The sequence below is a fragment of the Peromyscus californicus genome, unplaced genomic scaffold (assembly GCF_007827085.1).
Source record: "Peromyscus californicus insignis strain IS unplaced genomic scaffold, ASM782708v3 Scaffold_13__1_contigs__length_99412109, whole genome shotgun sequence".
NCBI lineage: Eukaryota > Metazoa > Chordata > Mammalia > Rodentia > Cricetidae > Peromyscus > Peromyscus californicus.
Window position 1 is genome coordinate 12717456 of NW_026294424.1, and position 25238 is coordinate 12742693.

At 40.4% G+C, this 25238-nt stretch overlaps 1 protein-coding gene across 1 annotated transcript in view; it reads left to right on the forward strand.

Moving 5' to 3' along the window:
- Positions 1-25238, forward strand: part of Abca13 (ATP binding cassette subfamily A member 13) — a 446515-nt gene that overhangs the window by 374910 nt on the left and 46367 nt on the right. Inside the window, exons 56-58 of the mRNA XM_052734499.1 lie at positions 11413-11563; positions 17665-17799; positions 23874-23977. Of these exons, the coding sequence (XP_052590459.1) occupies positions 11413-11563; positions 17665-17799; positions 23874-23977 (390 nt within the window). The remainder of the gene's footprint in view (positions 1-11412; positions 11564-17664; positions 17800-23873; positions 23978-25238) is intronic.

The following is a 25238-nucleotide window of genomic DNA, read 5'->3' on the forward strand; positions in this document are numbered from 1 at the left end:
CTTGACTTGCAGTATGCATGCCGCTAGTGTGACTTGAGTGCTGGCTGCACTGTAGTGCAATAGACTGTGCATCTTCTCTATACACAATCTACCAAACTATTTGCAAATGTAGATATCATTTCAGAGTAACAGCTGCACATCTTGGGGCTTGGGGTACAGCTCAGTAGTAAAGCACTTGCCTAGTATTTTGAAGGCCCTGAGTTTTATCTAAAGTTTTTTTAAAAATAAAACAAAAAAATATATAATTTTTGTCCTATAAGAAAGTGTTATTCCATGAGGAGCTTCTACTAACTACAAAGGAAATGCAACAATTTTAACTGCACATCAGAAGGAACATGCCCTGCTCTGGGAATATGGAAAAAACCCTCTCTGCTTTAGTTCATTGTGAAATCATGATCTTAGTTTTATAGTGTCTGAGTAGAAATAAAGCAGCCATCGCTGCACTGGATGATGGTACCTGTGACGACAAGAAGACAGTAGGCTCATCTGTAGCTGGGTCCCAGGAGTACCCCGGTTCACCCGTCCCAAGTTATTCCCATGTTCTAGAGCTCAACAATATCAAATACAGAGAGTGCATACTGACCAAGTGCAGGACAGAGGCAGAAAGTGTCTGGGGTCTGTAACAATGAGCATATTGAATATGTGTGTTCCAGATCTCCAAATTGGTCAGAGAATTAAATGAAACCTCTATCTTTAATTGCCTGAATGCTTTGAAGTTGACAGTTGTAGAAGAATCTTAGTAAAACCTTCTGAACTTCAAAGATTGAGGCAGATGTTTTACAAATTAACACACGGATGTTAGCAACAATCGTTAAAACATTAATTTTAAAATTAAGCCACATAATTCCTTCACATAATAATTATATAATTTGGTGAATATTTATAATGTTATGTATTTTATCACCATCACCAGGAAATATGTTAATGGACGGTATTCAGAATCTCTGTCACTTTCTCTTTCAAACCAAATATTCTCTTGACTAACTATCATAGATTATTTTTGCTGTAGGTTCAATTAAAATGAAATTATACTTCTTTCATTTTTTTTAAAGAGAAGATTTTATTTCTAGTCATTTGGCACAGATGTTCTAAATGTGGGTTCTTTGTGTTTATCCTATTTGGGTTTTGTTGGGTTTGGGTAGCACAGCATAGTTGCCATCAAATGTGTAAATTATTTGTTCAAATCCGTGTCCTTTCTTGTCCCCCTTCTGTTTAGGATACTCTGGTTATGCACAGGCAACTGTGGAGATGTTTTCTTTCCTTGTTCTTTCTGCATTCATGCTAGTCTGAATTTCTTCTTGTTCTGTTTCCAGCTCCTTTTCCTGTACCTGCGACCTTTAATTACTCTTATTCCCATGAGTTGTTTTATTCTAGACACTATGCTGTCCAGTCCTAGAAGTTCTGTCATTCATTTTTAAATCTTTAATGTTTTCCTCTGTATGCTCTTACTCTTTTTTAAAACAGGTTTTCTCTTGAAATCAATACTTTATTTGAAATGTTACTTTTTTCTATTAATTTTCTTCATAGCTTCCTTTTTTTAATTTTATAAATCACATGTATTGTGGTCAAAATAACATGTTTATTGTAGTAATAGGAAACATCTCTTAAACTAGTTTTTTAAAATGTATTCTTCTCCTGTATATTACATCCCGACCACAGTTCCTCTTAAATTAGAATGTGACTTTCTTAAATTTATTCTTCTCTCATATATTACATCCTGACCACAGTTTCCCCTTTCTTCACTCCTCCTAGCCATTCCCCCCCCCCCCACTTCTTGCCTCTCCTACAGATCCATTCCTCTTCCCTTTCCCTTCAGAAAAGACCAGGCCTCCCAGAGTTATCAACCAAACATGACACAACAAGTTACAATAAGACTAGGCAAATACCCTCCTATCAAGGCTGGATGAGGCAACTGAGTAGGAAGAAAAGGGTCCCAAGAGCAGGTAAAAGAGTCAGAGATACCCTGCTCTCTCACTGTTAGGAGTCCCTCAAGAACACCGAGCTAACAACCATAATACATGTGCAAGAGACCTGTCTCAGACACATGAAGACTCTGTGATTGCTGCTTCAGTCTCTGTGATCCCCTATGAGCCCTGCTTAGTTGATCCTGTGGCTATGTTCTCATGGTGTCCTTGATTCCTCTGGTTCCTACAATCCTTCCTTCCCCTCTTCTGTGGGGCTTCTTGAGTTGCACCTTATGTTTGGCTGTGGGTCTCCGCATCTGATCCCATCAATTGTTGAATAAAGCCTCTCTAATGATAATTAGGATAGGCACTGATCTATGAGTATAGCAGAATATCATTAGAAATCATTTCATTGATTATTATTATTATTATTATTTTTGCTAGTCATGTTTGATTCTATCCTGGGTGTCTGGGTTATCCAGCATCTGATCTGGTTCCTGACCCTCCAGGCACTTTTAGTCATGGGCTTTCTTTTGTGGTGTTGGCCTCAAATTGGACCAGTCATTGGCTGGCTGCTCAATAAGTCTTTATGAGAAGCTTCTTTTCCATAATCACCCACTGGTGAAGTGATTAGTACCAACATTATTGCATGCTATGATGATTCTTTTCCTTCATACTATTGATAAGTATTGGAATGAACATCATTGGTACAAGCATGAAGAGCCATCTATATAATGCAGATATGAAGGGATACAAATACTTCTATAGAACATTGTGTACTGATCTTTTTATTAATTTAAAAAAGTTTTTTTGAATTTTACATACCAACCACAGTTCCCCCTCCCTTTCCTTCTCCCAGTACCCACCCCTCGCTTCCCCCCTGTTTTGGTTAATTTAGATTACATTCACATGCTTCAGAATTTATAATCTTAAGTGTAACTTTGAAATGGTTATATTCATAAAATTGCTTGATAATTTTTAAAAAAACTTCTTTATTGACTCTTTGGGAGTTTCACATCATGCACCCCAATTCTGTTCACCTCTAAGTCCCCCCAAATCCTCCCCTTATCCATGGCACGCCCCACCCCACTATATAAGGAAACAAATCAGAGTAAGCAAACAAGCAAACAGCCAAAGCAAAACCAAACCAAAACAAAAACAAAAACCAAACCAAAACAAGACAAAATCAACAGAAAAATCTCTTTGCTTCTCCTTCTTTCCTGCTTCTCCAACACCTCTTTGTTTGTCCTGGCAGCAAAGGAGGCTTCAGTCTGCCACATAGTATACTTCTTTGTTTCATTAGTTTTACTGGCAAATGTTTATTGCAATGAGTCACTGGTCTGGTTCAAGGCCTCTGATTTCTGGTACACCATCATCACTGAATCCTCACCGGAACTCCTCTGGGATATCCTGTGGATGCCACAAGTCTTAGAGATCTTGTGGGTGTCATTCCACAGGATCAGTTCCCTTCACTATCCAGCAGGTCCGAGATGGGGTAGATGCTAAGGTGGGTCAACCCAAGGACAGGCTGTGGGCCTGGATGGAAGCTGACTGCTCAGTCCAGGGCTCCTGGGGCCACCCACCTCAGGTGAAGGGATAGAGTCAGCTCCCCTACATGTATGCCCTCAGGTCCGGTTCACCTTGGTCTTGGTGAGGGGTGGGAGCCATCTCTCCAGCGTGCATGGGCCAGCTCTCTTGCTGTTGTGTCCAGCAAGAGGTAAGGCCAGCTTTTCCAGGGCTAGCAAAGGGTGTGGCCAGCTCAGCATGGCCCTCTGTTTGCATCTCACATGGTTCTTATGGCCTCCTGAGATGACACAGGCCACAGACATTCACACAGATCCCAGCTGCATCTGGACCATGGACCCAGACATAGCCTTCAGCAGCAGCTTGGGGCAGGTCAACATCCTGGCTCTGGGTAGAGGGACTGGTCACTCAGGTGGGAATGGTTTCGGCCCTAACCTTGGGCCTCTATGTGACCTTTGGTGGCAATGCAGCTGGACTTCAGCAAAGACCCCAGCCATGGTAGAACCATGGATGCATGATGATTTTTAGTGTTTAACCCCAGAATATTTTTTATCACCTTCTAAGCAGACTCTGCACACATTAGTCTTTCTCCTTTGCCACTCCCTTTCCTAGCCATCAACTATCATGAATCTATTTTTGCCTCTACAGATGTGTCTATCTATATACATGGATCATATAAATGAAGAAGTTCCTATAGATAGTATCATATAATAAACCTGTTTTATTTCTAATTCAGATTTTGTCAAATGTGGTGTTTTGTGTATTTAAATGGTATAAGATATTTGTCCTCATTAATTTGGTATATAATGATTAATTTTTAGCATACTGAACTAACTTTGTCTTCCTTGGGTTTATCTTACTTTCTTATATCTAATTCTCCTTGAGTATTACTGGGGTTTATTTCCTTATGCACAAGGTTCCTAACTTACTAGATTCCAAACATAGTTTTTCAACTCTATGATGGTCCAAAAGAAATATGCATTCATTAGAACCTGTACTTTGAATTTTCATCTCTTCCAAGGCTAATAATATGCAGTAATAATACTTCCACAGTGCTCAACTGTAGGCTAATTTGAGTCCTAAAAATGTTTAAGGTAGACCAGTTGGAGCTATACTGTTCATTCATTGAGCAATTGAAAAGTAGTAATGCATTCCCCTCTCCTATCCCTGGAGCAGAATCTTCTTACAATAGGCTGGAACTTGATAAATAGCCCAGGCTGGACTTGAGCTCATGATTGTCTTGCCTTTACCTCTGAAGTGCTAGACTTATAGAAATGTGTCAACACAGCTGGCAGTAAAAGCATTTTTGATTTATGATATTTTCAGTCCACATTGAGTTTACTGGGGCATAACCCCATTGTTAGTTGATGAGAGTATGTATTTTGCAAGAATTCGTATGTCTACAGTTCTAATAAATTGCAGAGTTTTCTTTCCTTCTCATGTCCTTGGCTCCATTACCAGGCTGTTAGGATTCTTAGGAAATTTACTCAGAGTTGTATTTGTCTTTTCTTTGTTTGAAACAAACTGAAGGGTTGATGTTTGTCTTCAAACATTCATTAGAACTCACTACTGAAACTATCTTGTTGGTCCAGGGGTTAAATTGTGAGCACTTTAAAGAGTTCTTATTCAACCTAATTCCTTGTGCACCTGTTGAAAAAAGTTTGTTTTACCCCATTCAAACAATTCAGTTGTTTGTTTATTCTCAGATACCTGTTCATCCACTGTGGATTTGTCCCCACAAGGATTTGAGTACTGCTTTACCATAAACCTCTCTGCTTCTATATCTTAATAGAATCTTTGTTTGTTATTGTTGTGGTTGTTTGTTTTATTTTTGTTTTTCTTGGCCAGTGTAGCTAAGTTTGGAGTTTTTATTTCCCCAAAGAATTAACTTGTGACTTTGAAGGTTTTCGTTATTGTTTTTTCTTTTCTATTTTATCTATTCCTTTAATCTTTGTTCTGCTATTCCTCATGATCTAGGTTTACTTTGTCTCATTTCTTTTTTGGTTCAGATCAAGACAGTTCATATTTTTTTTTACTGAACCTTTTAGGTAAAAGGAAAAAGAATTCTTCCTAATATTTTCTGTAGTGATAGTAAAATATTTGAGGTTGCACAGAGCTTTTAAAGCATTACATTTCTCAAATGTTGAGATCAAGTAAACAAGTTTGCACTCCCTAGATTTTCCATTTGACTCTTCTTTATCCACAATAGCAAGCTCTAATTCCTTATGTTAAGTTTCAGGGACAAGGTTTCATTGTGGCTGATGCCTTTACCACTGCTATTTCCATCAGTATCTAGTAATCCCACTTCACAGAGGAGTTTTGCATTTGGTGGGATTGGGACACTAGGTTGTCCTTTTCTTCTTATGTCCCTCCCATCACTGTCCCCACGTAGGAGAGCCTCAGTTACAGAGTCCCTTCATTTTCTCCTGTGTACGGGCTCATCTGGCCTTGTCTGACTCTGTAGACCCACATCTTTTTATCTCTAAAGAACAATATCAGTTCTGCTTAGCTCCTTAGCCTCTCAGGAACCATTTTCTGCATCTCATTGTCATCTGTCACAAGGACCTGAGCTTCAGGAAGATGTGAGCACATTTCTTTTCACAGTGAAGTGTCCTTCTCTTCAGACCCATGCCTGCCATTGCTACCATTGCTACACTTTACCTGGAGGTGTCCTGCATTTGATCCAGGTGTCAATGTTTCATGGGCCAAGACTTTCTGAATAGTTTTAATTAAGTATTTGATTTCCTTTTAGTTATAAAACATTTTAGACTTTCAAAAAAACCAAATCCCAGATCGACCTCAACTCTGGTAATGAATTTAAACTAACATGCTTGCAACTACAGATAACACACACATACAGAAACATGATTATAAATATACATATGTATATACACAGAGAGAGATTATATATATGTATATATATATATATATATATATATATATATATATATATATGTATATATATAATTCTATTGAGTTATCTCCCTATTAGGTTTTCCCAAGTTAGTAACTAAATATACAAGGATTCTTGAAACTTATATTTTCATTCAACCTTTGCATTTTTGCATGAGACAAACAAATACCCTGTGGTGAGTCATGATGTAAAATGTGTTCATTGTTTATCAGACTACAAATTCGAGAGGACAGCCTCCTTGACAGTCTCATTTCCTATGCAAGAATGAGTAAAGGACACACACGTCATGAGAATGATTGTGTAACAATCACAGTATTATTGCACACTAGAGGAAGAAGATCCTACCAGACATGGGTTGGGTGAAGACTGCCTGCTTTAGAGATGAGGATTTATTGCTGTTTTTCCATGGTAGAAGGAAGAGCTGGACTGTGAGTTCCCCCAGATGGCCTTTGTAAAGATAAAGAACCAGTCAGAATAGTTTAAGGTATGGTAGGGAAGGAAGAGGAAGGAGGGAAGAGGGGAAAGAAGAGAGAGAGGAAATGTATTCTATTGGGAGAATTTGCTGATGTGATTGTGGAGCCTGAGAAGTCCTACAACAAGCTATTTGCCATTCATAAAGTGGAGACTCAGGAGTGCCAGTAGAGTGATTCAGTTCAAGTCCTCAAACCCAGAGCCAAGGAAATTGGTGTTGCAGTTCTCATCTGAAAACCAAGTGATCAGCTGGTTCTACCTCTGCCCTCTAAAGTCCAGAGTGTTCTCACAGTGCTCTCATGCCAGAAGGAAAAGGGAAAGGGTATACCAGCTCTGGGAAGGAAAGAATGGGAGGGAAGAGGAGAAGGGAAGAGACAAGGAGAGAAGAAGAGGGAAGAACTGAGGAAGAAAAAGAGGGAGGGAAGGAGGAGAAGGGAGAGGGAGGGGGAGAGAGAAAGGTGAATTTGTTTCTTCTGTCTTTCTGTTTCATCTGGCCCTCAAGCAGGTGGGATGGTACCCTGCTGCTTTAAGTGTGCTTCCCTGAGCCAGGGCTTTTCTGGAAACACTCACACAGACACACTCAGAAGTAACACTTTCCCGATGTCTATAGATCTAATTTATTTATTATTTTCATTTATCCTTTTTTGTTTTTGGAATTAGAATATAATTACAGTATTTCTCTCCACCCCAACCCTCCCAAATACTCCTCATTACTTATTTCAAATTCATGACCTCTTTTTTTATTATTCTTAATTCAGTCAAGTTTATTCTTATTAAATATTACAATCATATGCTTTTTGAGATCCCAGTGTTTATGACCTAATCCTCCTTTCAAAGGTACTACCTTTTAATACCATTGCTTAGAAGACTAGCTTCCAATGTCTAAATTCAGGGGTCTCACATGCATCCTGGAGAGCACTGATATGTAAATGGTGCTGGTGGCAGCACTGGTTACTGGTGGAAAAGTCACAGGCCATGGCCAGAACTACCAGAGTTACAAAGAGCTTTATTAGAAGGAAGGAAGGGATAGGAGGGGGAAGAGCCAGGCCTGGAGAGAAAGCAAGATGGTAGGAGCAGAGCAGAGAGCAGGGAGCAGAGAGGGAACACAGAGAGAGGGGAGAGCAGAGAGAGAGAGAGAGAGAGAACAGAGAGAGAGGGTGGGGGTCCATGTCCAGCTGTTTTAAGGCACAGATTGTGTGACCATGCCGTGCTTATGTAGTCACCAGTGCCCACTGATGACGTAAGATGCAAGACCCCAAGGAGTAAGAGCAGGATCGTAACAAGCGTGAAGTAAGCATAAGGGCATGTTGTTAAATGAAAGCATCCATGGCATGCTCTATGTGTTCCTTCAACTCTGTGACATTCTGACATTGGTAAAGTCACAAAACACAAGAACAACAATGCATCTGAAGCTTGGCATAAGACTAGAAGGGGTTTGTTAGACTGGAAGTGAATGAGATTATTCTTGCTGGTCCTGTCAGTGGTGGGCACCTGACAGGGCACACTGTGAAATAAAACTAGAGCACACAGTACAAAACTTCCCTGCATGCTGGACTTAGCTGTTAGATCAGTTGTAGCTGGAGAGTTTCTCTCCAGCTCCCACCAAGCCCTGGCAGTCCTGCAGCCCACTTATAAAATAAACACACAGACTCTTATATTATTTAAACTGTTTGGCATAATGGCTCAGGCTTCTAGCTATCTACTTCTTACATCTTAAATTAACCCATTTCTATAAATCTATATCTTGCTACATGGCTCGTGGCTTACCAGGAGCTTACATGTTGGTACTCATGGCAGCGGCTGGCAGTATCTCCTGACTCAGCCTTCCTGTTCCCAGAATTCTCTTCTCTGCTTGTCCCGCCTATACTTCCTGCCTGGCTACTGGCCAATCAGCATTTTATTTATACAGAGCAATATGCACAGCAATCAGTCATAGCAAGTCTGTCATGGTGGTGCATGCCCATCCCAATGGGAGCACGGTGAAAGGGAGGATGACATATGGAAGCTTGTGATGATCTTTGCAATTGGGCCTGTTAACTCTTTCTACTTTTCATATATTCAGTGAAAGTTTATGTACTTTGTTTATGTACTTGTTGTAATTAAATTGAATTATAAAATCTTCAATTGAAATTTTAAGGGTTGGTACATTAATTATTTACAATAGTTTCTTTGTGGAAATATTACTGTGATAGCCATTTATTAAGAACATATGTGCTAAATATGAAGCTCAGTGATAGTCATACATATACACATACACCTACACACACACATATACACACCTACACTCATATACACACATAAACCCATTAGTATGCTGGACTCATGGATTGCTACTGGGAGGAAAGAAAGTTTTGTACTCTACCATCTTAGGTTTTTCACTAGGGCCCTGGTAATTAAACCAACAAAGGCATATTTAATTGCATATATACAAACAAGAGTTTTACAAAGAACAATTATGTATTATATATAATTTTATATATATATATATATACATATATATGTAACTATAGAAAAAGAAACTAATGGAAAAGAAAAGATGGAAGGAAGGTTTCTTAGTTAGGGTTTCTATTTCTGTGAAGAGACACCATGACCACTCTTATAAGGAACTCATACAATTGGGGTGGCTGGTTTACAGTTTCAGAGGTTCAGTCCATTATCATCATGGTGGGGAGCATGGTGGCATGCACGCAGACATGGTGCTGGTGAAGTAGCTGAGGGTCCTACATCTTGCAGGTAATAGGAAATGATCTGAGGGTCACACTGAGCAAAGCTTGAGCAGAAGAGACCTCAAAGCCCAATCCCACAGTGACACACTTCCTCTAACAAGGCCATATCTACTCCAACAAAGCCACATCTCCTAATAGTGCCACTCCCTTTGGGGGCCACTTTCTTTTAAACCACCACAGAAGGGCAGGAGAGAGGAAGGATCAAATGATGGATTAGAAGAGAAAGGCTTATCACAGGTATTAGCAAATGGAAAGGGGTTTGGAGCTTTGGGTAGGAAGGTGAGTTTTGGAGAAGAGAGGTAGTGTCTGGTAAATTCACCTCTTCTTGTATTTCTAGGTGATCAGAGCAGTCACTGTAAGAAGCAAGTGCAGAGATGTCTTTGCAAGTTGGCATGTCCTTTACACAGGGGAAGTTTGTGAACTCTTTATCCCTGATAAGAGATCCCCCTAGCTGGGGAAAGATAAAATAGCTTTCTCAGAGTTTGCTGGTTTAACTAAGCTGTTACCTTTAGCTGAATAGTCCATGTGCCAAGATACACATTTTGGTGTGGCATTTTCTGGTACCCTTCATTTGTCAATAGATGAAAATAATTGTGCAAAATTGTTAGCTATAAGAAACACAGTAGAGCAATTGAGATTGATGAGTCAGTGCTACTAGAATCCTAAATGGTCTTATAATAAAAACCCAGAGCCAGATATTGGAGTAAATGCTGAAAGATCAGAGGAGACAAGCCACAGCCACTTCTCACCTCACCAACTCCTCAGACAATCCTGTCTCCATGGATCCTCAGACTGAATGCTCCTGAGTCCCCAGCCACAAAGGGTCTGAATTCCTGTCTCCTCCTGCCTTATATGCTTTTCTCCACCCAGCCATTTCACTTCCTATCTCAACCTTCCGAGTGCTGGGATTAATGGTGTGTGTGCTTCCCAAATACTAGGTTAAAGGTGTGTGTCACCACTGCCTGATTCTGTTTCTTTCTTAGATTAGATTAATCTCATCTAGTCTAGGGTGGCCTTGAATTCACAAAGGTCCAGACAGCTCTCTGCCTCCCAGGTGCTAGGATTAAAGGTGTGTGATACCCCTGCCTGTGGTGATATTTTATTTGTGCTGAAATGTGGTATTTTATTTTTATGTTAATAAGTGAAGTTTGCCTGGAGATCAGAGGCCATAGTCAGCTATAAACAGAAGTCAGGCAGTGGTGGTACATGCCCTTAATACAGTCACATGGCAGGCAGAGTCTCTGTGTGTTCAAGGACACAGCCAAGTGTGGTGACACACGCCTTTAATCCCAGTATCAACCACAGAGACCTGGAGGTCTGTATAAACAGGCAGTGACAAGGAAGTGAGGTGACTGGATTAAGACCCAATGAGAAGGCAGAACAGCAAGGCAATAAAGGCTCAGGTTAGACAGGAAGAGGTTCTCTTGGGAAGCAATGGCAGTGTGGTGAGCTAAGGTTAGTTTGGTGGCTATCACTATTGCTCTGATCTCTATGACTTGCAGCCCTGTATTTGGCTCTGTGTTTCTTATTTAATAAGACTGTTTAGAAATTCATCTACAACTGCCTGAACCTCTATGACTAATTCTGTGACTGGCTCTGTCCTCTGATCTTCAGGTAAGCTTTATTTCTTAGATTATAAACAATATATCCCAGCACTCAGGAGGCAGAAGCAGGCAGATATCTATGAGTTCGAGGCCAGCTTGGGCTATAGAGTGAGTTCCAGGAAAGGGGCAAAGCTACACAGAGAAACACTGTCTCAAAAAAAACCAATAAACAAACAAACAAACAATATATCTCCATAAGTCAGATCTAAGGGATGGCTTGATATATATTCATAAAGCCTTTTGTCAGCCTGTTCTACTTGTGTGTGCAGAGATATGGTGGATCTGACTTCTGCTAGCAAAGTGGGCATCCTCTTTGGCTACTGTCCACAGCAGGATGCCCTGGATGAGCTCCTGACTGGCTGGGAACATCTCCAATACTACTGTAGCCTCCGTGGGATTCCAAAGCAGTACATTCCAGAGGTAAGCAATCTTGGGGGTTTCCCGAGAAAAAGGATCCACTGAGGGATTCTAGTCTATCAGCTGTGGCTCCAAGGCTGTTCTCTCACCCCAGGATAAGAAGTCATACTATCAGATGAATTCATGGAAGTCATTTTCCAACATTAAAATTTGTATTAGTATTGTATATTTAAAAATGTGTCTGCGAGAGAGTTCTATGCAAGGAGATAAGCAAAAAAATAATACCTTCTGTTACTCTGCAACCCTAAGCTTTTCTCTTTTTCCTATAAATGACTGTATTTCCTGGCTTATGGATTTGTGGTCAGGAACAAATACAGCAAAACTGGACACAGAGTGTTTGTGGAACTTGGGAGTTGTTGAAGTGGATAGCTCCTTTGGGAGCATGCAGAAAGTTTCCTGTGAGGAGTGCCTTTCTGGGTGGTCTCGGGAGAATGAAGGAGTACCTGGAACAGAAAGAACTCTCAGGCCTCCCTACACGCTGCCTGAGAGTGATGGAGAGCAGGTGAAGCAGTGGCCAGGGGAGACTCATCTCTTCTCTTGATGAAAGCTGTGGTCAGATCAGAGCTAATAGCCTTGACAGACAACTCAAAGGACTTTTAAAGTAGGAATGCATCAGACTGGAAGGTGCTTAAAGCACATTTTACTCTTTGTACACCTCTTTGTAGTATGTGAAGTGCTGGCTAGATTTCTGGTTCTGCAAAATGAGTAGGATAAAAGGGGGTGGAGCTTCTTGGTGTACCATCAATCAGAGTCTATAGGAGTCGTAACTTCCTAGGATTCACAGTAGGCAAAGCTAATAGCCACTGACACTGCCGGTCCATGACAATGCATTCTCTGGCTTGTTTTGTAATGCTGTAGTCTTTCTTTTTTTTATTTCTGTTCCTTAACTTGTAACTGCTCCAAAACCAGAGTAGAAACTCTCCACTTCATTGTTCAGACCCAGGACCCTTGACCTACCTCCCATCTTAATAAACAAAGCCAACTGACCACCCTGCAGGAGATCCACCAAGTGAAGTCAAACAGCCCTTAGCAAGCGATACTAATAATTGGCACTATCTTCAATACGCATTTTCTCTGTCAGCTCCTTCTTGTTAGTTTCTGATTGAAGAGGTAGATTCCTGGCAGTGGCTGTAAGCTGGCCCCTTCTGTATGGATGAATGCACCTATGAAGTCTCCCTTAATAAGACTTGTGCTTTCTGTCACCCAGGCAATTGCCTTCTGATAGTCCACTGTCCTTCAGTCTGTGTTTTGAACTCCTCCACTGAGAAGTTACTTTAATGCTCACCAATTAGGAACTTGCTTTATTTCTTTCATGAAACTGTAGTGGATTATGCAGATGGTACTGCTACTTGCTCGTTCAGCGGTTTCTAATAGATCAGCACATTTTTTTTTTTTTTTTTTACATATTCCTAGAGGACATAGTGCCTTTCCCAGCCAATTTCTGACTACTGTAAATTGTGTGAGCATTTGAAACATAGAATAAGCATAGGATTCTGAGGTGCTTATTATAGGATATTAGTGTTAAGTAACATAAAATGATGATCTAGTTAATGTAGTCACGAACCATATCTTAATGTTTTATTCACCAAGGATCCCAAAATGGTGAGGTTACAAAATTGTCATAAAAATTCCCAATAGCTTGATGACATCACACCTACCTTAACATTGCCTCATGACACATGACTTGTGTGACTGTGGTGCTGTCAACAAACCTCTGCCATCAGCTGTATCAATGACTGCTGTATATAATGCTTTTGACTATTGCTGGTTTATGTATTTGCTGCACTATAATGTGTGTGTGTGTGTGTGTGTGTGTGTGTGTGTGTGTGTGTGTGTGTGTGTTTGCTTTGTAGATTTACTTCTACTTATAAAAATGGATTACTGTAAGACCACATATCCTGGAAACAGCCTCAGGCACCTTGTATTTACCGTATCTCTTGATTGTATTGAGAGGTTATATCCATGTCCAGTGATTGACGTCTACCACCTAGGATTGGCAGAGAGTTCTTTGAGGTTCACAGCATGATGAAATGCCTGAAAATTCACTTCTCGTAATGTATCCTCTTCCTAAGTGACACATGACTGTCTTTCTATATGTCTGTCTCACACCATGTTCAAAGCAGTTAAGAAGTTATTTGTCTGATTTTACAATTGGGGAAAATGAAACACGGATAACAGCTCTGGAGCACAGGCTTTTGATTGACACCACCCTGGCAGCTGTTAGCTAGTGGACTTGAACAAAATGTCTTCCATCATCGATATCTCAGGCTTAGTCCTCCAGCTTTTGGTGTGATCAAGGAAACAGAAACTGTGTTCGATGACTATGGGGCTACTCTAGCTTGGAGCTTTTAATTATTTCCTTCCCATTGAGCGCCAATAAGTTGGGCCCAGAAAGACACTCCTGTTCAAGCCCTGAGCCATGGATACAAAAGAGGCATTTTTTCCCTCCTAATATACCTGCCACTCAAATTAGTCTTATTCTACAGGATTCTCTTTTGTCTGTGGAAAAATAGTCAATCACTGTGTCCTCTGATTCAAGGAGACGTCCCGTGCTTGCTGAGAAGCCCTTTCTGTCTCATCCTCACAGGCCCTCACCCTTCTTCCTTTCCTTCCCTCCAGCTCAAGCCTTGCACTGTGCCTTCTACTCTGGGGCACTCAGTCCACCTGTTCCAAGTTCACTGATCTGTTCTATCTGTAATCTTGCCCCTTACAGTTGCAACCCTCAACTGTTTACTTAGGAAAGAAAAGGTTACCCTTTCATTTGACTGGAATTTAGGTTCTGTTGATTGAAGTGTTCATTTCCAGTTCATTGTTCACACCGTACAGTTGTGTGCAGAGGTGCACTTTAAGCTTGGATTCAACTGACTAGGTTGGTGAAACATCTAGTACCAAATCAGAGCCAAATGACTCCGGAATGCACTTATAATCTGAAAGGCCAGGGAAGGTGTGTGAGAGAAGTTTCTGGTATTTCCTGAGTTAATATATCCAAACGAAACTTCTAATTGGGATGAAACCTGGTGAAATCTGCATTTTGATCTTCTTTGGGATAGGAATAAATACCTTACTGGTTCTATCTTTGTAAATACCTGCACATTGCTCTCAGAATCCATCTTTTCTTTTTAAGACTTATTTATTTTGTGTATACGGATGCTTTGTATGCATGCACGACTTTATGTTAGATGAGGGCATTGGTTCCCACCAGAGATGGTTGTGAGCCACCATGTGGTTGCTGGGCATTGAACTCCGAGCCTCTGGAGCAGCCAGCTCTCCTAACCACCGAGCCATCTCCCCAGCCCTCAGACTGCTCCTGCGTGCTGCTTTCAGCAACATCTCTGTAGACATTGCTTACATCTTAAATTTCTTTTCCCCATTCATGGTGGGTCTTGAAAAGAGCTAAGTTTTGAGTGAAGAACAATCGACTAGGAGGTCACTGGCAGAGGGAAGGTCACATTATGGCCTTTTCCTTGGAAATCCTTGGCTTCTTTTGCCTGCTCAGTGTCTCATTTTCATCTTGAATTTCACAGAGCAGTTTTGATATGGTCATCACACCTGCACACGAGCAGTTTTTGGCTCAGGAATCTGATGAGTGTGCATGCTTTCCTGAATGATCTGTTTCGGCTACAGGATATTTCCCGAAGTTCTACTGTGCTGAATGTGTTACAGCCTGGGCCATAAAGATAATGAATTCCAGTCTTCTGCTCTAAATGTGGCACACTTTCTAGAGCTTTCTAAGAGAAAAAACACGTGTAAGATTCTGTAACTTATGACATTTTGTTATTCTGGGACAATAACAGTGAGATTTTATGGCTTATGACATTTTGGGGTCTAGGTAGCATTTTGCCAGTCTCGATTTCTTGGTCATTACATTTGCCATTATTTTGATAGTGGTGCTGAGTGCAGAAAAGATGGCAACAAAATGCTTCTTATTAGATCATTTTCAGTTATTTTCTGAAAGTGACATTCACAGAGCATTAGATCAGACATTTCTTCCTACACATTCTGGAATCTTCCTATGATTAGCTGCTCTGGGATTTGTAGTCTGCACTACTTAACCTTTTGTGAAATTAGGAAAATATGACAAACATTCTCTGGTTTCATAAAAATAACCAAGAGCATTTGGCAAATTTATTAAGAATGCATTCACTCTGAGGCGCATTGCTATAAAACCAGGGCTTTTCATCATTATTTTGCTTTGTTTCTCCCCGTTATTAGCCTCTTCTCATTCCCCTTCTCAATAAAATACAGTGTATCACAAAGAACGTTTGTAATGCAGGTACAGTTTGAGCCTTTCCATAACTCTAAAAAGATAACCCAAATTTTCACTTTTCCTATTTCTGTTTGCTTTTGCTAGTCTCACAGCTCTCTGTGTTTGTAGCTTTCAAAAGTGGTGGACTATCTGTGTGATCACAGTGCTGCTGTCACTGAAGCAAAGGCTTCTCCTAAGGAGACTGCTGCCTCCCTCCATCCTCCCTAAGAACATCACCCAAGGACAAGGCTTACGCTTCAGCTTTGTGATTCCATGGACACTGTTGGTTGTCGCTAAGCTCCACAGCACAGGCTTTCTGGCTTAGTCCTTTTACTGAAGCACCCCAATTAGTCATTTGTGTTTGTTTGCTAATCCTGGATAAAATATTTTGAAGTTTTTATTTGCTTAAAAAGGCTTTTATTCAATTATTTTAATTGACATAATTGGACTAAATGAATCCAGGGGAAGGGAGGTTTCCCATGAGACAGTCTGGAGAAAATGGCTTGAATAATTTCATTGAGAACAAAGGATTGACCTTGAGATAGCTTTCTTAGAGACTGTGGGAGACTCAGGATTTAGTCTCTGTCTGCCTCTTAGGCCTTGACTTCTTTTTGCTTGACTCACACTGTTAGAGGATAGACCAGCACTCATGTGTTTTAGCTCATTTTCTAAATTACTTTGAAGCCACACAAATACAGACAGAATAATTTGAGTTAACGATATTATCATCCAAAATGTTTTGAAGTTTGTGACATATCATAATCATCATATTATTATAACCCTAAGGTTTATATATTTGTGAAACAAGTATATACATTTAGCTTTACACTGTTTTATTTAGTACTTTTAAAAACACAATTATCAACTGTCTTAATACTATATAATTTCTCCTTCTAAATTTGAACTGCAATGTATTTTTCAGTAGTTTGGTTATGAGACAATATCTGAGAAACAAATCTGCGATTATATCTGCATTAACACCTTGATTGATATAGATTCTTATCTACACAAGAATTATATGAAGTGTGTATTTTTAAAAATTGTACATACTGTTGGAAAGGAACACACAAAATGCCTAACTTGGGTCCCATATAAGAGACAAAAGTAGAAACAGATGAGAAGTTGTTTGGGGCGAATTATCCTGGTTAATACCAACAAAAGTGCAGTCTTAAGAGACTCAGTTGATGCACATTGGAGAGGACAGAGATTTGCATTAAAATTTAAGGGTGAGTGACTCTCAGGGCATGTGGTAAGAGACAAAGTGGAATGGTGGAGAGAAGAGAGGCTGCCAGCCTGAGGGTGAGGGCTTCCAAGCTAACCTTGGTGGCTGAGGATGTGCGTAGGTTCTGGTGGATGGAGTCACACCCTCATGAAGTGATCAGATAGTTCCCAGAGACTAGGAGGAAGAAGCTGGTCCCATCTTTCCTCAGCCTGGGTACTGAATAAACCAAACCCTGGTGGATACATATTATCAATGGCCTCACTCCGTGTTGTTTCCCTTGAGATTTTGCTGTCTTGTTTTCTTTGTTTCTTTTCTATCCAGCTCCTTCTCAGCCTTTTTTTGCCGGGAGGGACAACCTCTTTATTCTACTCACCTGAATGTGGGTATTCATCTAGATTCAGCATCGATTCAGCATCCTCTGATCTCCAGACCCGTGTTTGGCCATCCTAAGTGGTCACAGACACAGACCCTCTTCCCCCTGCTCTTTCCCCATTGTTCCCTGTCTCATAAAGTGAAGTGGAATAGGGAAGTCCTCTGTGGGAGAGGAACACAGACATGATGGGAGGTGGCAGGAGTCAGGGGGCAACCCATGTGGGCACCATGGAGAAAGGTTCACGGAGAGCTTTTCTCTTTCAGGTGGCTGCAGATCTGGTAAGGCGCCTGCATCTCGAACCTCACGTGGACAAACCTGTGGCCACATACAGTGGGGGCACCAGACGGAAGCTCTCCACTGCCCTGGCCCTGGTGGGGAAGCCTGACATTCTTCTATTGGTGAGTGCTTGAAATGTCAGGATTGTGTTGATGTCATAAACATGTGCTTGAAATTATTTCAACTTTAAGAACTTCTCCAGGAACTTCAGGACTTGAGACACCAACTCTATGAACTAAAAGACTCTTTGCCCTAAGTGAGTATTTTCCAACATATTATAAGATAACAGTGCCATTTTACAAACATCAGACATTCTTATGGTAGAGTCACATAAAAATATTAACATTAAATGAGTATTAAAATATTAGCGTTCACCTTTTATCTGAAAACAAATACATGTTTTTCTTTAACATTTATTTCATTAGTTTCAGTTTTTGTTTCTTTACTTTTGGGATTATAATAAAATTAGAACATTTCTGCTTTCCCTTTTCTCCCTCCAAATCCTCCTCCAAATTCATGGCCTCTTTTCTCATTAATTATTCTTGCACACATATATGTATGTGTATATACATACATATTTTTAAATATGACTTGATCAATCTGTGTAATGATATTTGTATGTATGTTTTCATGGCTGATCACTTGGTATTGGATAACTAGTTGGTGTGCTCTTCCCTGGTGAAGATTTATTTCTTCTGACAAATTGCTTTGGAGTCTTAGTCTGCTTATGGATTTATATTTGTTTTTGCTTATGGATTTATATTTATTGTTGCTGAAGTGACATACACCCATGGTAAATCATGAGGGTAGGCATCAGAGTTTGCTGTGTTTAGTTTAGCATCTCCCCAAATCCATGTGCTAACAGTTTATTTTATAGCTCTTAGTGATGTGAGAGATAGTATAATGTCTAAGGCGCTGTTTCTCAACCTTCCTAATGCTGCGACCCTTTAATATAGTTTCTCATGTTGTGGTGACCCCAACCATGAAGTTATTCTGTTGCTACTTCATTACTGTAATTTTCTACTGTTATGAATCATAATGTAAATATCTGTTATGCAAGATATCTGATATGTGACAACTGTTGGGGCCAAGAACTACAAGCTTCGAACTGCTGCTCTAAGAGCTCTCAGCAGAAGGTCCTTAGGTCATTATAGGAATGTTCTAAGTGGGCAGGAAGACTCTAGTCCATTCTTCTTTCTCTTTTTCAATTCCTGGCCATGAAGGAGAGGACTCAATCACACTTCCATGCTGTGATGTACTAACTTGTCTTCATGTAGAACCAAAAGCAATAGGCCCATCCTGACTTGAAACTTTAAAATCAAGTCAGGTGAAGCATTCCTGCTTTATAAGCTGATTGTATCAGGTATTTGTTATAGTGATAGAAAGCTGTCTAACATATCCATGCAGCATGGATACAGAGGAAGGCAGAAGGAGTTCTAGCAAGAGATAGAGTAGGAGCCTTGAGTCAAGGCAGTCTATCATCTACCTGGAAATAGCCAATTCAGGTTACCTTATCTAGGGGGAGAGGATTTGTTATCAATAAACAGAGCCTATTGCTGTGTATTTAAAAGTGGCTTTAACTGTACAAAGTCATTTAACCAAGTAAAGAACATTCTTCCTATGCCATTGGTAGGAATTTAAACACTGTAATCCACCCAAAGTTTCACCTTGGGAGACAGTCCCAGGAGCATTCAAAGTCTAGGAAGTAAAAGTGATCTTTTTATATTGTTCATACATGAAAACATCATTTCCCTGGGGGGGCTAATGGAGACCCAGAACAGTGTTAGAAAAATGAATTTTTCATCTATTGGAATCTTGGATCTTAGAAACTTGGCTTGTTCTTAATTTGCTACTAAAAGGTCCAATATCAGGGTTATTTATTTATTATAAAGAATCTATCTATCTATCTATCTGTCTATCTATCTACCATAATCACTTGTCCCATTCTGCTATGACAATATCCAGTCAAGATGAGGCAGGTCGTGTTGAGTTTAGAGGTCACTGGCATTTACCAGTTCTGACTGGATGTTCCTACACTCATCTAGGCATGGTGTGCTTCCTCATTCCACTGAAAGGACCTCTACTCTGGAGCCATTTACTTGGCTCATTGTATACCCAAATTTCTCTTCTTCCACATAACCTCATTTGCACTAACCCTAAATGCCCAGGTCTCTGGTACAGTGGCCAAGTGACCAGGTTTAGATGTATTATTACAGTTCCTCAGTGCATCCTTGAAAATGTGTGCCTATTGTCTCTTTGTCTCAGAGCAGTACTCTTAATTGTATCTATCTCATGGAGATGTTGAAAGCAATAAATTAAATAATCCATATTAAATATGTCATCCAGTGCCTGGGGAGTTACTGTGATGATGACTGTGTTCAAATCATCAGAATAAGCAATGCCTTTGACATTCTCCACAGAGACAAGAAGTGGGCAAGAATCAGGAGAGTTTAAAATCACCCACTCAACCTTCTTCCTGAGCAATACTAGATGCCACTTTTTATTTTCTTACTTTTTAATCAGTACACGTACATCACTTGATTTGCAGAAAAGACCAAATATTTGTTTTCCTGATCAGTGTTTCTCCCCCATTCCCTTCCTGCTTTCCTCTTTGGGGGAAGTTGATGGCCAGAAGCTCTTAAGAGATATATGCTTAGTGCTCCCTGACTGCAAAAAGCACAGACATGCATCACACAGCTAGGCAAGACTTCCCTTAAAAGTGGCTCAGATAACAAGTATTTGGGAGTTTATTGAAGAGGAAAGCTTCAGGTTCCAAGAAACTTCAATTTATTTGCTGGTTTTCAATAAATGATGTCCTTTCTACGATCATATATCTTTCTGGGGAGGCCATTCTGAAAGTTTATGGAAGTAGAGGTTTCATTTTTAAAACATCACATTTGGCTTTCCCTATCAGATCACCAAGAGAAACTAAACTGGTGTGAAAATGTGTCTCTCCCCCAACCCCAGTTTTACTGAAGCATCATTGATGAATATGAGCTGTACAAATCTAAAGTATACAATGTGATGTTTTACTTTAAACATACATTTGTAATGATGACCACATCCAAGCTTAATGACTTACTGGTTACCTCATTTAGTGACATCAGTTGGTGAGGAGAAAATTCTAATCACTCAACACAGTGTTGTTTACTACAGACCCTGTTGGTCCACTTTCCCCACTATTAATCAAAGATTTGTCAAAAGATTTGGTCACTCAGAGAACAGAGACTCATTGTTCACTCTTCTAGAGGTTGGAAGTCCTGGATCAGGGCACCTATGTGGTGATAAGCCATTTTCAAGATAGCTCCAATGGTGCCTCCTCTAGAGGGGAGGAATGTTATGTCTTCATGTGGCAGAAGTCACAAATACAAAAAAGGATGACCTCTCTATCATTCTGTTTTATAGGTAAACCAATGGCACCCATGAGGGTGGAATCTTCATAATATAGTCCCTTCTGAAAGCTACACCTCCAGCACCAAATTCACTGGGGACTATGTCTCAACTTGAATTTTGGAGAGCCATAGAAATCTCCAACCCAGAGTTGATTCTGATTGGTTAGCTAACTGAAGTGTTCTGTCCTTTGAGCAGTATCTACCCAGATTCTCATGTTCCGCCTCCAGAAACTTCCTTTCTGCTCCCTATTTCTATGAGTTTTAGAGTTTATGTGCAGGTGTGAGTTCTGTCCTCTAACTCTGCTTGTATCTACCCCCACTGAATCTTTAATTATAATTGTCAGTCACACGCATGCACACACACACATGTGCACACCCTACTGAGTCCTTTTGTGTTGCTCATATGTGTGTTTTTTTAGGTATGAACACTTGGGATTGGTTAGCTTATCAGGAGGTTTGTCCCTGAAGAAAACTGATTCTCCCTCTCTCAGTTGATTACCCGTAGCTCTTCATCTAGGGGTGGGATATAATGGAGTTTGTGCCATTCACATTGATATCTGGTTTGCTGTACTCATTATACAAGTCTTGTTTAGATAATCACATTGCTGAGATTACATGGGTGCAACTTCCATGCATTTCTAAAAGACACTCTATGACAGCAGGAATTCTGGTCCTTTGGCTCTTATACCCTTTTCTGTTGTTTCTGAGCTTTACATGTAGGTTGTATTGTTTCAACTGGGGCTCGCTATCCCATGAGCACATATTCTCTGCATTTTGACCAGTTATAGATCTCTGTGATAGTCTCGATCTGTTGCAAAAAGAAGCTGCTTTTGTGAGGGTTGAGAACTATACTTACCTGTGAGTATAAGGATAAATATTTAAAACAGTTAAAATTACATTGGTTTAGGAAAATGGCAATAGTAAGTTCTCTTTCAGGGTCCACGTTCTCTCTAGCTTTGGATAGTTGGCTAGTTTTGCAATATCAGGTATGAATAAGTACCTTAGGTCCAATTAGACAGATAAAAGTGCCACTATTGCATTACTGGGGATATCTTATCAGGTTCATCATTGTTGGGGTTCATAGGCTTTACATCTAGATAGGACTATTGATTGCTTTTCGCCCTTGGCAACTTACACAGGACCTTCCAATACTGTTAGAGCTAGCATCGGGGAGGAGGCTTCAAGGGCAGTTCCATCTTGCTTCTCCAAGTCCTGCACAGCACTTATATGTTTTTAATAGTAGGGTCTTACTTTCAAGTTCTAGGAGGCAACAAAGGAAAGTTCCCATTGCCTGATCCTGAAGTTTTATGAGATAATTTATGACTCTTAGCATAGCATTATCACCCCACGTGGCAAAAGTCCATCAAAAATGTATATATATATATATATATATATATATATATATATATACATATTTATATGAAATAATATTTTCCTATATCCTTATCAAACATCCTTGATGTTATTTATATTTCCTTTCTTCCTTTCCTCTCCCACTGTAACTCCTAGTTCAAGCCCCCCTGCTGCATTTTTCCTGTAACTCTCTTCAAAGTACCTGCATCTTACTTATCCCATCTCTAGAATTTCTCATTTTTAATCCATGTGTCTAATGTTGGGCACTTCCATATACTGGCTGATGTGAGTGGCAATGTAGCAGATGTGCATGTGTGCATGCTGCCATTCATCTCATTGCCTTTGACTGTGTACACACTAGCGGACCTTCAGGGTTATATGATCATGTGGTTGCTCCCTGTATCACCAATCTGTAATGACTGCTCCAAATTACCTTTATTCCAGCAGTGCACAAGGCCAGCCTTTCTCCCAGTGAATGCTTTCTTCACTATTTTCAGTCTTTCTCCCCTTCTCCTATGATTGGACAATTTTAAATAGTCCGTGTTTATGACTTCTTCATTGACTGCATCCAGTCTGCAATAAAGACTCTGTCACACTTATCCTTTTGCTCTCTGAAGTTCCTGCATCAGAACCACCAGCTCCTCACATCTGATTTTCATCTCCTTTGCAACCGTTGGTTTGTTCATGTGTTGTTTTCCTGATTCTCCTGATTTTCTTACTTGTAATCACTTGTAACCCACTGAGCTTTGCAAAGATGACAGTCTCCAATCCCGTCACTCTGCTCACAGTTCTTCATTACATGGATTGTTACTGGAATGCTGCTGTGTGCATCTAGTGGTGTCAGAGTTGCATGAAACCTCACGCTGCTGTCTCAGTTCTGAAGCAGTCATCTTACTGGACTGTCTTAATAACTACTATTTGGAGGGACTCCTTCACCAGTCAGTCTGGTGAAATGATCCTGGGGATATTCAGACTTTTTCCCTACATGTGTACATACAAGTTTGGCCAGTTGTGGCAGATATATGCAAATTTTTAGGGTGTATATATCTTTTCTCAGCACAAAGAGGTAAGGCAGGGCTGAGAGCTTTCTGTTTGGTTTCTCAGGGCCATTCACCATATATTCATTCTTGTGTGTTCTCATGCTACTAAGACATGCAGACAGGGGGTATCTATGTTTGTTCTCTGTAGGGCACCTACTAAGGCAAAGTGAAACTGAGGCATGCAGAGTGCCTGGTCCCTATATACTGTGTAAAGGAGTATAGTGGAGTCCCCACACCATGGAGAATCTGCCTCATCCTAAATGTAGAGCAGGGAAGGGAACTCAATGGACATTTGTCTGTTAGTATCACAATGAGGGTTTCCTCCATGCCAAGGTCTGTATTCATGTGATGGTAGACATCCATTCCTGGTGTTCACCAAATGACCATCACTGTGTGTTTTCTTCCTCTCAGGATGAACCCAGCTCTGGAATGGACCCCTGCTCTAAGCGGTACCTGTGGCAAACAATATCACAGGAGGTTCGGGATGGTTGTGCTGCAGTGCTGACCTCTCACAGGTGAACTGTCCCCTCTAATTGCCAGTTCCTCAGCAAGGCTTGCTAGCAATGAGGATACCCAGAGAATGGCACAGATGTGCCTTCATTAGTCCTCAATCCCAGGAGCCCTTTGGGAGACTAAAGCAGAGAGAGGTTATGTCATGTGGCCAAGTTCTACAGAGGAGCAGAGTTAGAACTGGAATCTTCCCATGAGCTGTGCTATAGATCCACTCAAATGGTGGTGCTCAGGTGAGGGCTTGACTCTGTCTGCCTTTCTTAAGGATCCCCAACTCCTTTCCCCTCAGAGGCCCCCTATTCCCACCTGTAAATCATCTGAAATGCATGCCCAACCTGCTACTGGATCTCATTACAGAATTAATTTTGTAGTTAGAATTCTCCACCAGAGTCTCCCTCTCTCAGCTTAATAAAACACTTACGTGCCATGCAGCAATACAAATATAGATTTCATGAAACCATTACATGGAAAACAAGAGAGTTTGGCTAATGACAACCCTGAAGTTGAAATGAAGAACAGGTTATAAGTTTAGGCTTTATTTTCCTTCCATGTTTAACTAAAATATGCTATGAATGAGGTGTCAGGAACTATTAAGATCTGAAAATTTGACTCTTATGGTCATTTTGTATTAATAGAATTATATAATACATACGCATTTGTATCTGACTACTTTCATTTACAGGGTATTTAATGCTTATCCAGGCTATAGCACATGTCAGTAATTCCTTCTTTATTCTTACTGAATAGTGCATAATTAATACTTGAAGAAATAGGGATGGCACTGTGGCTAGGGGGGTAAAAGTACAAGTCTGGGGTCCCAAACTTCATTGCCCAAACCCACAGTTGAAGGAGAGAAACAACTCCTAAAGGCTATCTTCTGACCTCCATAAATATGCTGTAACATGCATGTGCCCACAGTCACACACAGACAATATAATACATACAACACCTCAATATACACATACACACACAGAGAGAGAGAGAGAGAGAGAGAGAGAGAGAGAGAGAGAGAGAGAGAGAGAGAAAGAGAGAGAGAAAGAGAGAGAGAAATAGCAAATAAAAAATAAATAAACATAAAGAGATTAACTGTGCACCCACACCCATAACATGTGGACACATTTATCAACATTTGTCTGGAGTGGGGCATTTGCTACAGTGAGTAAACCCTCAGAGACACACAAGCACTGTTATCTGAATCCATGCTTATAGTGCCTTTCCTCTTGGTGGTGGGCATCCCACGGCTTTGGGAAAATACTACCCAACCTC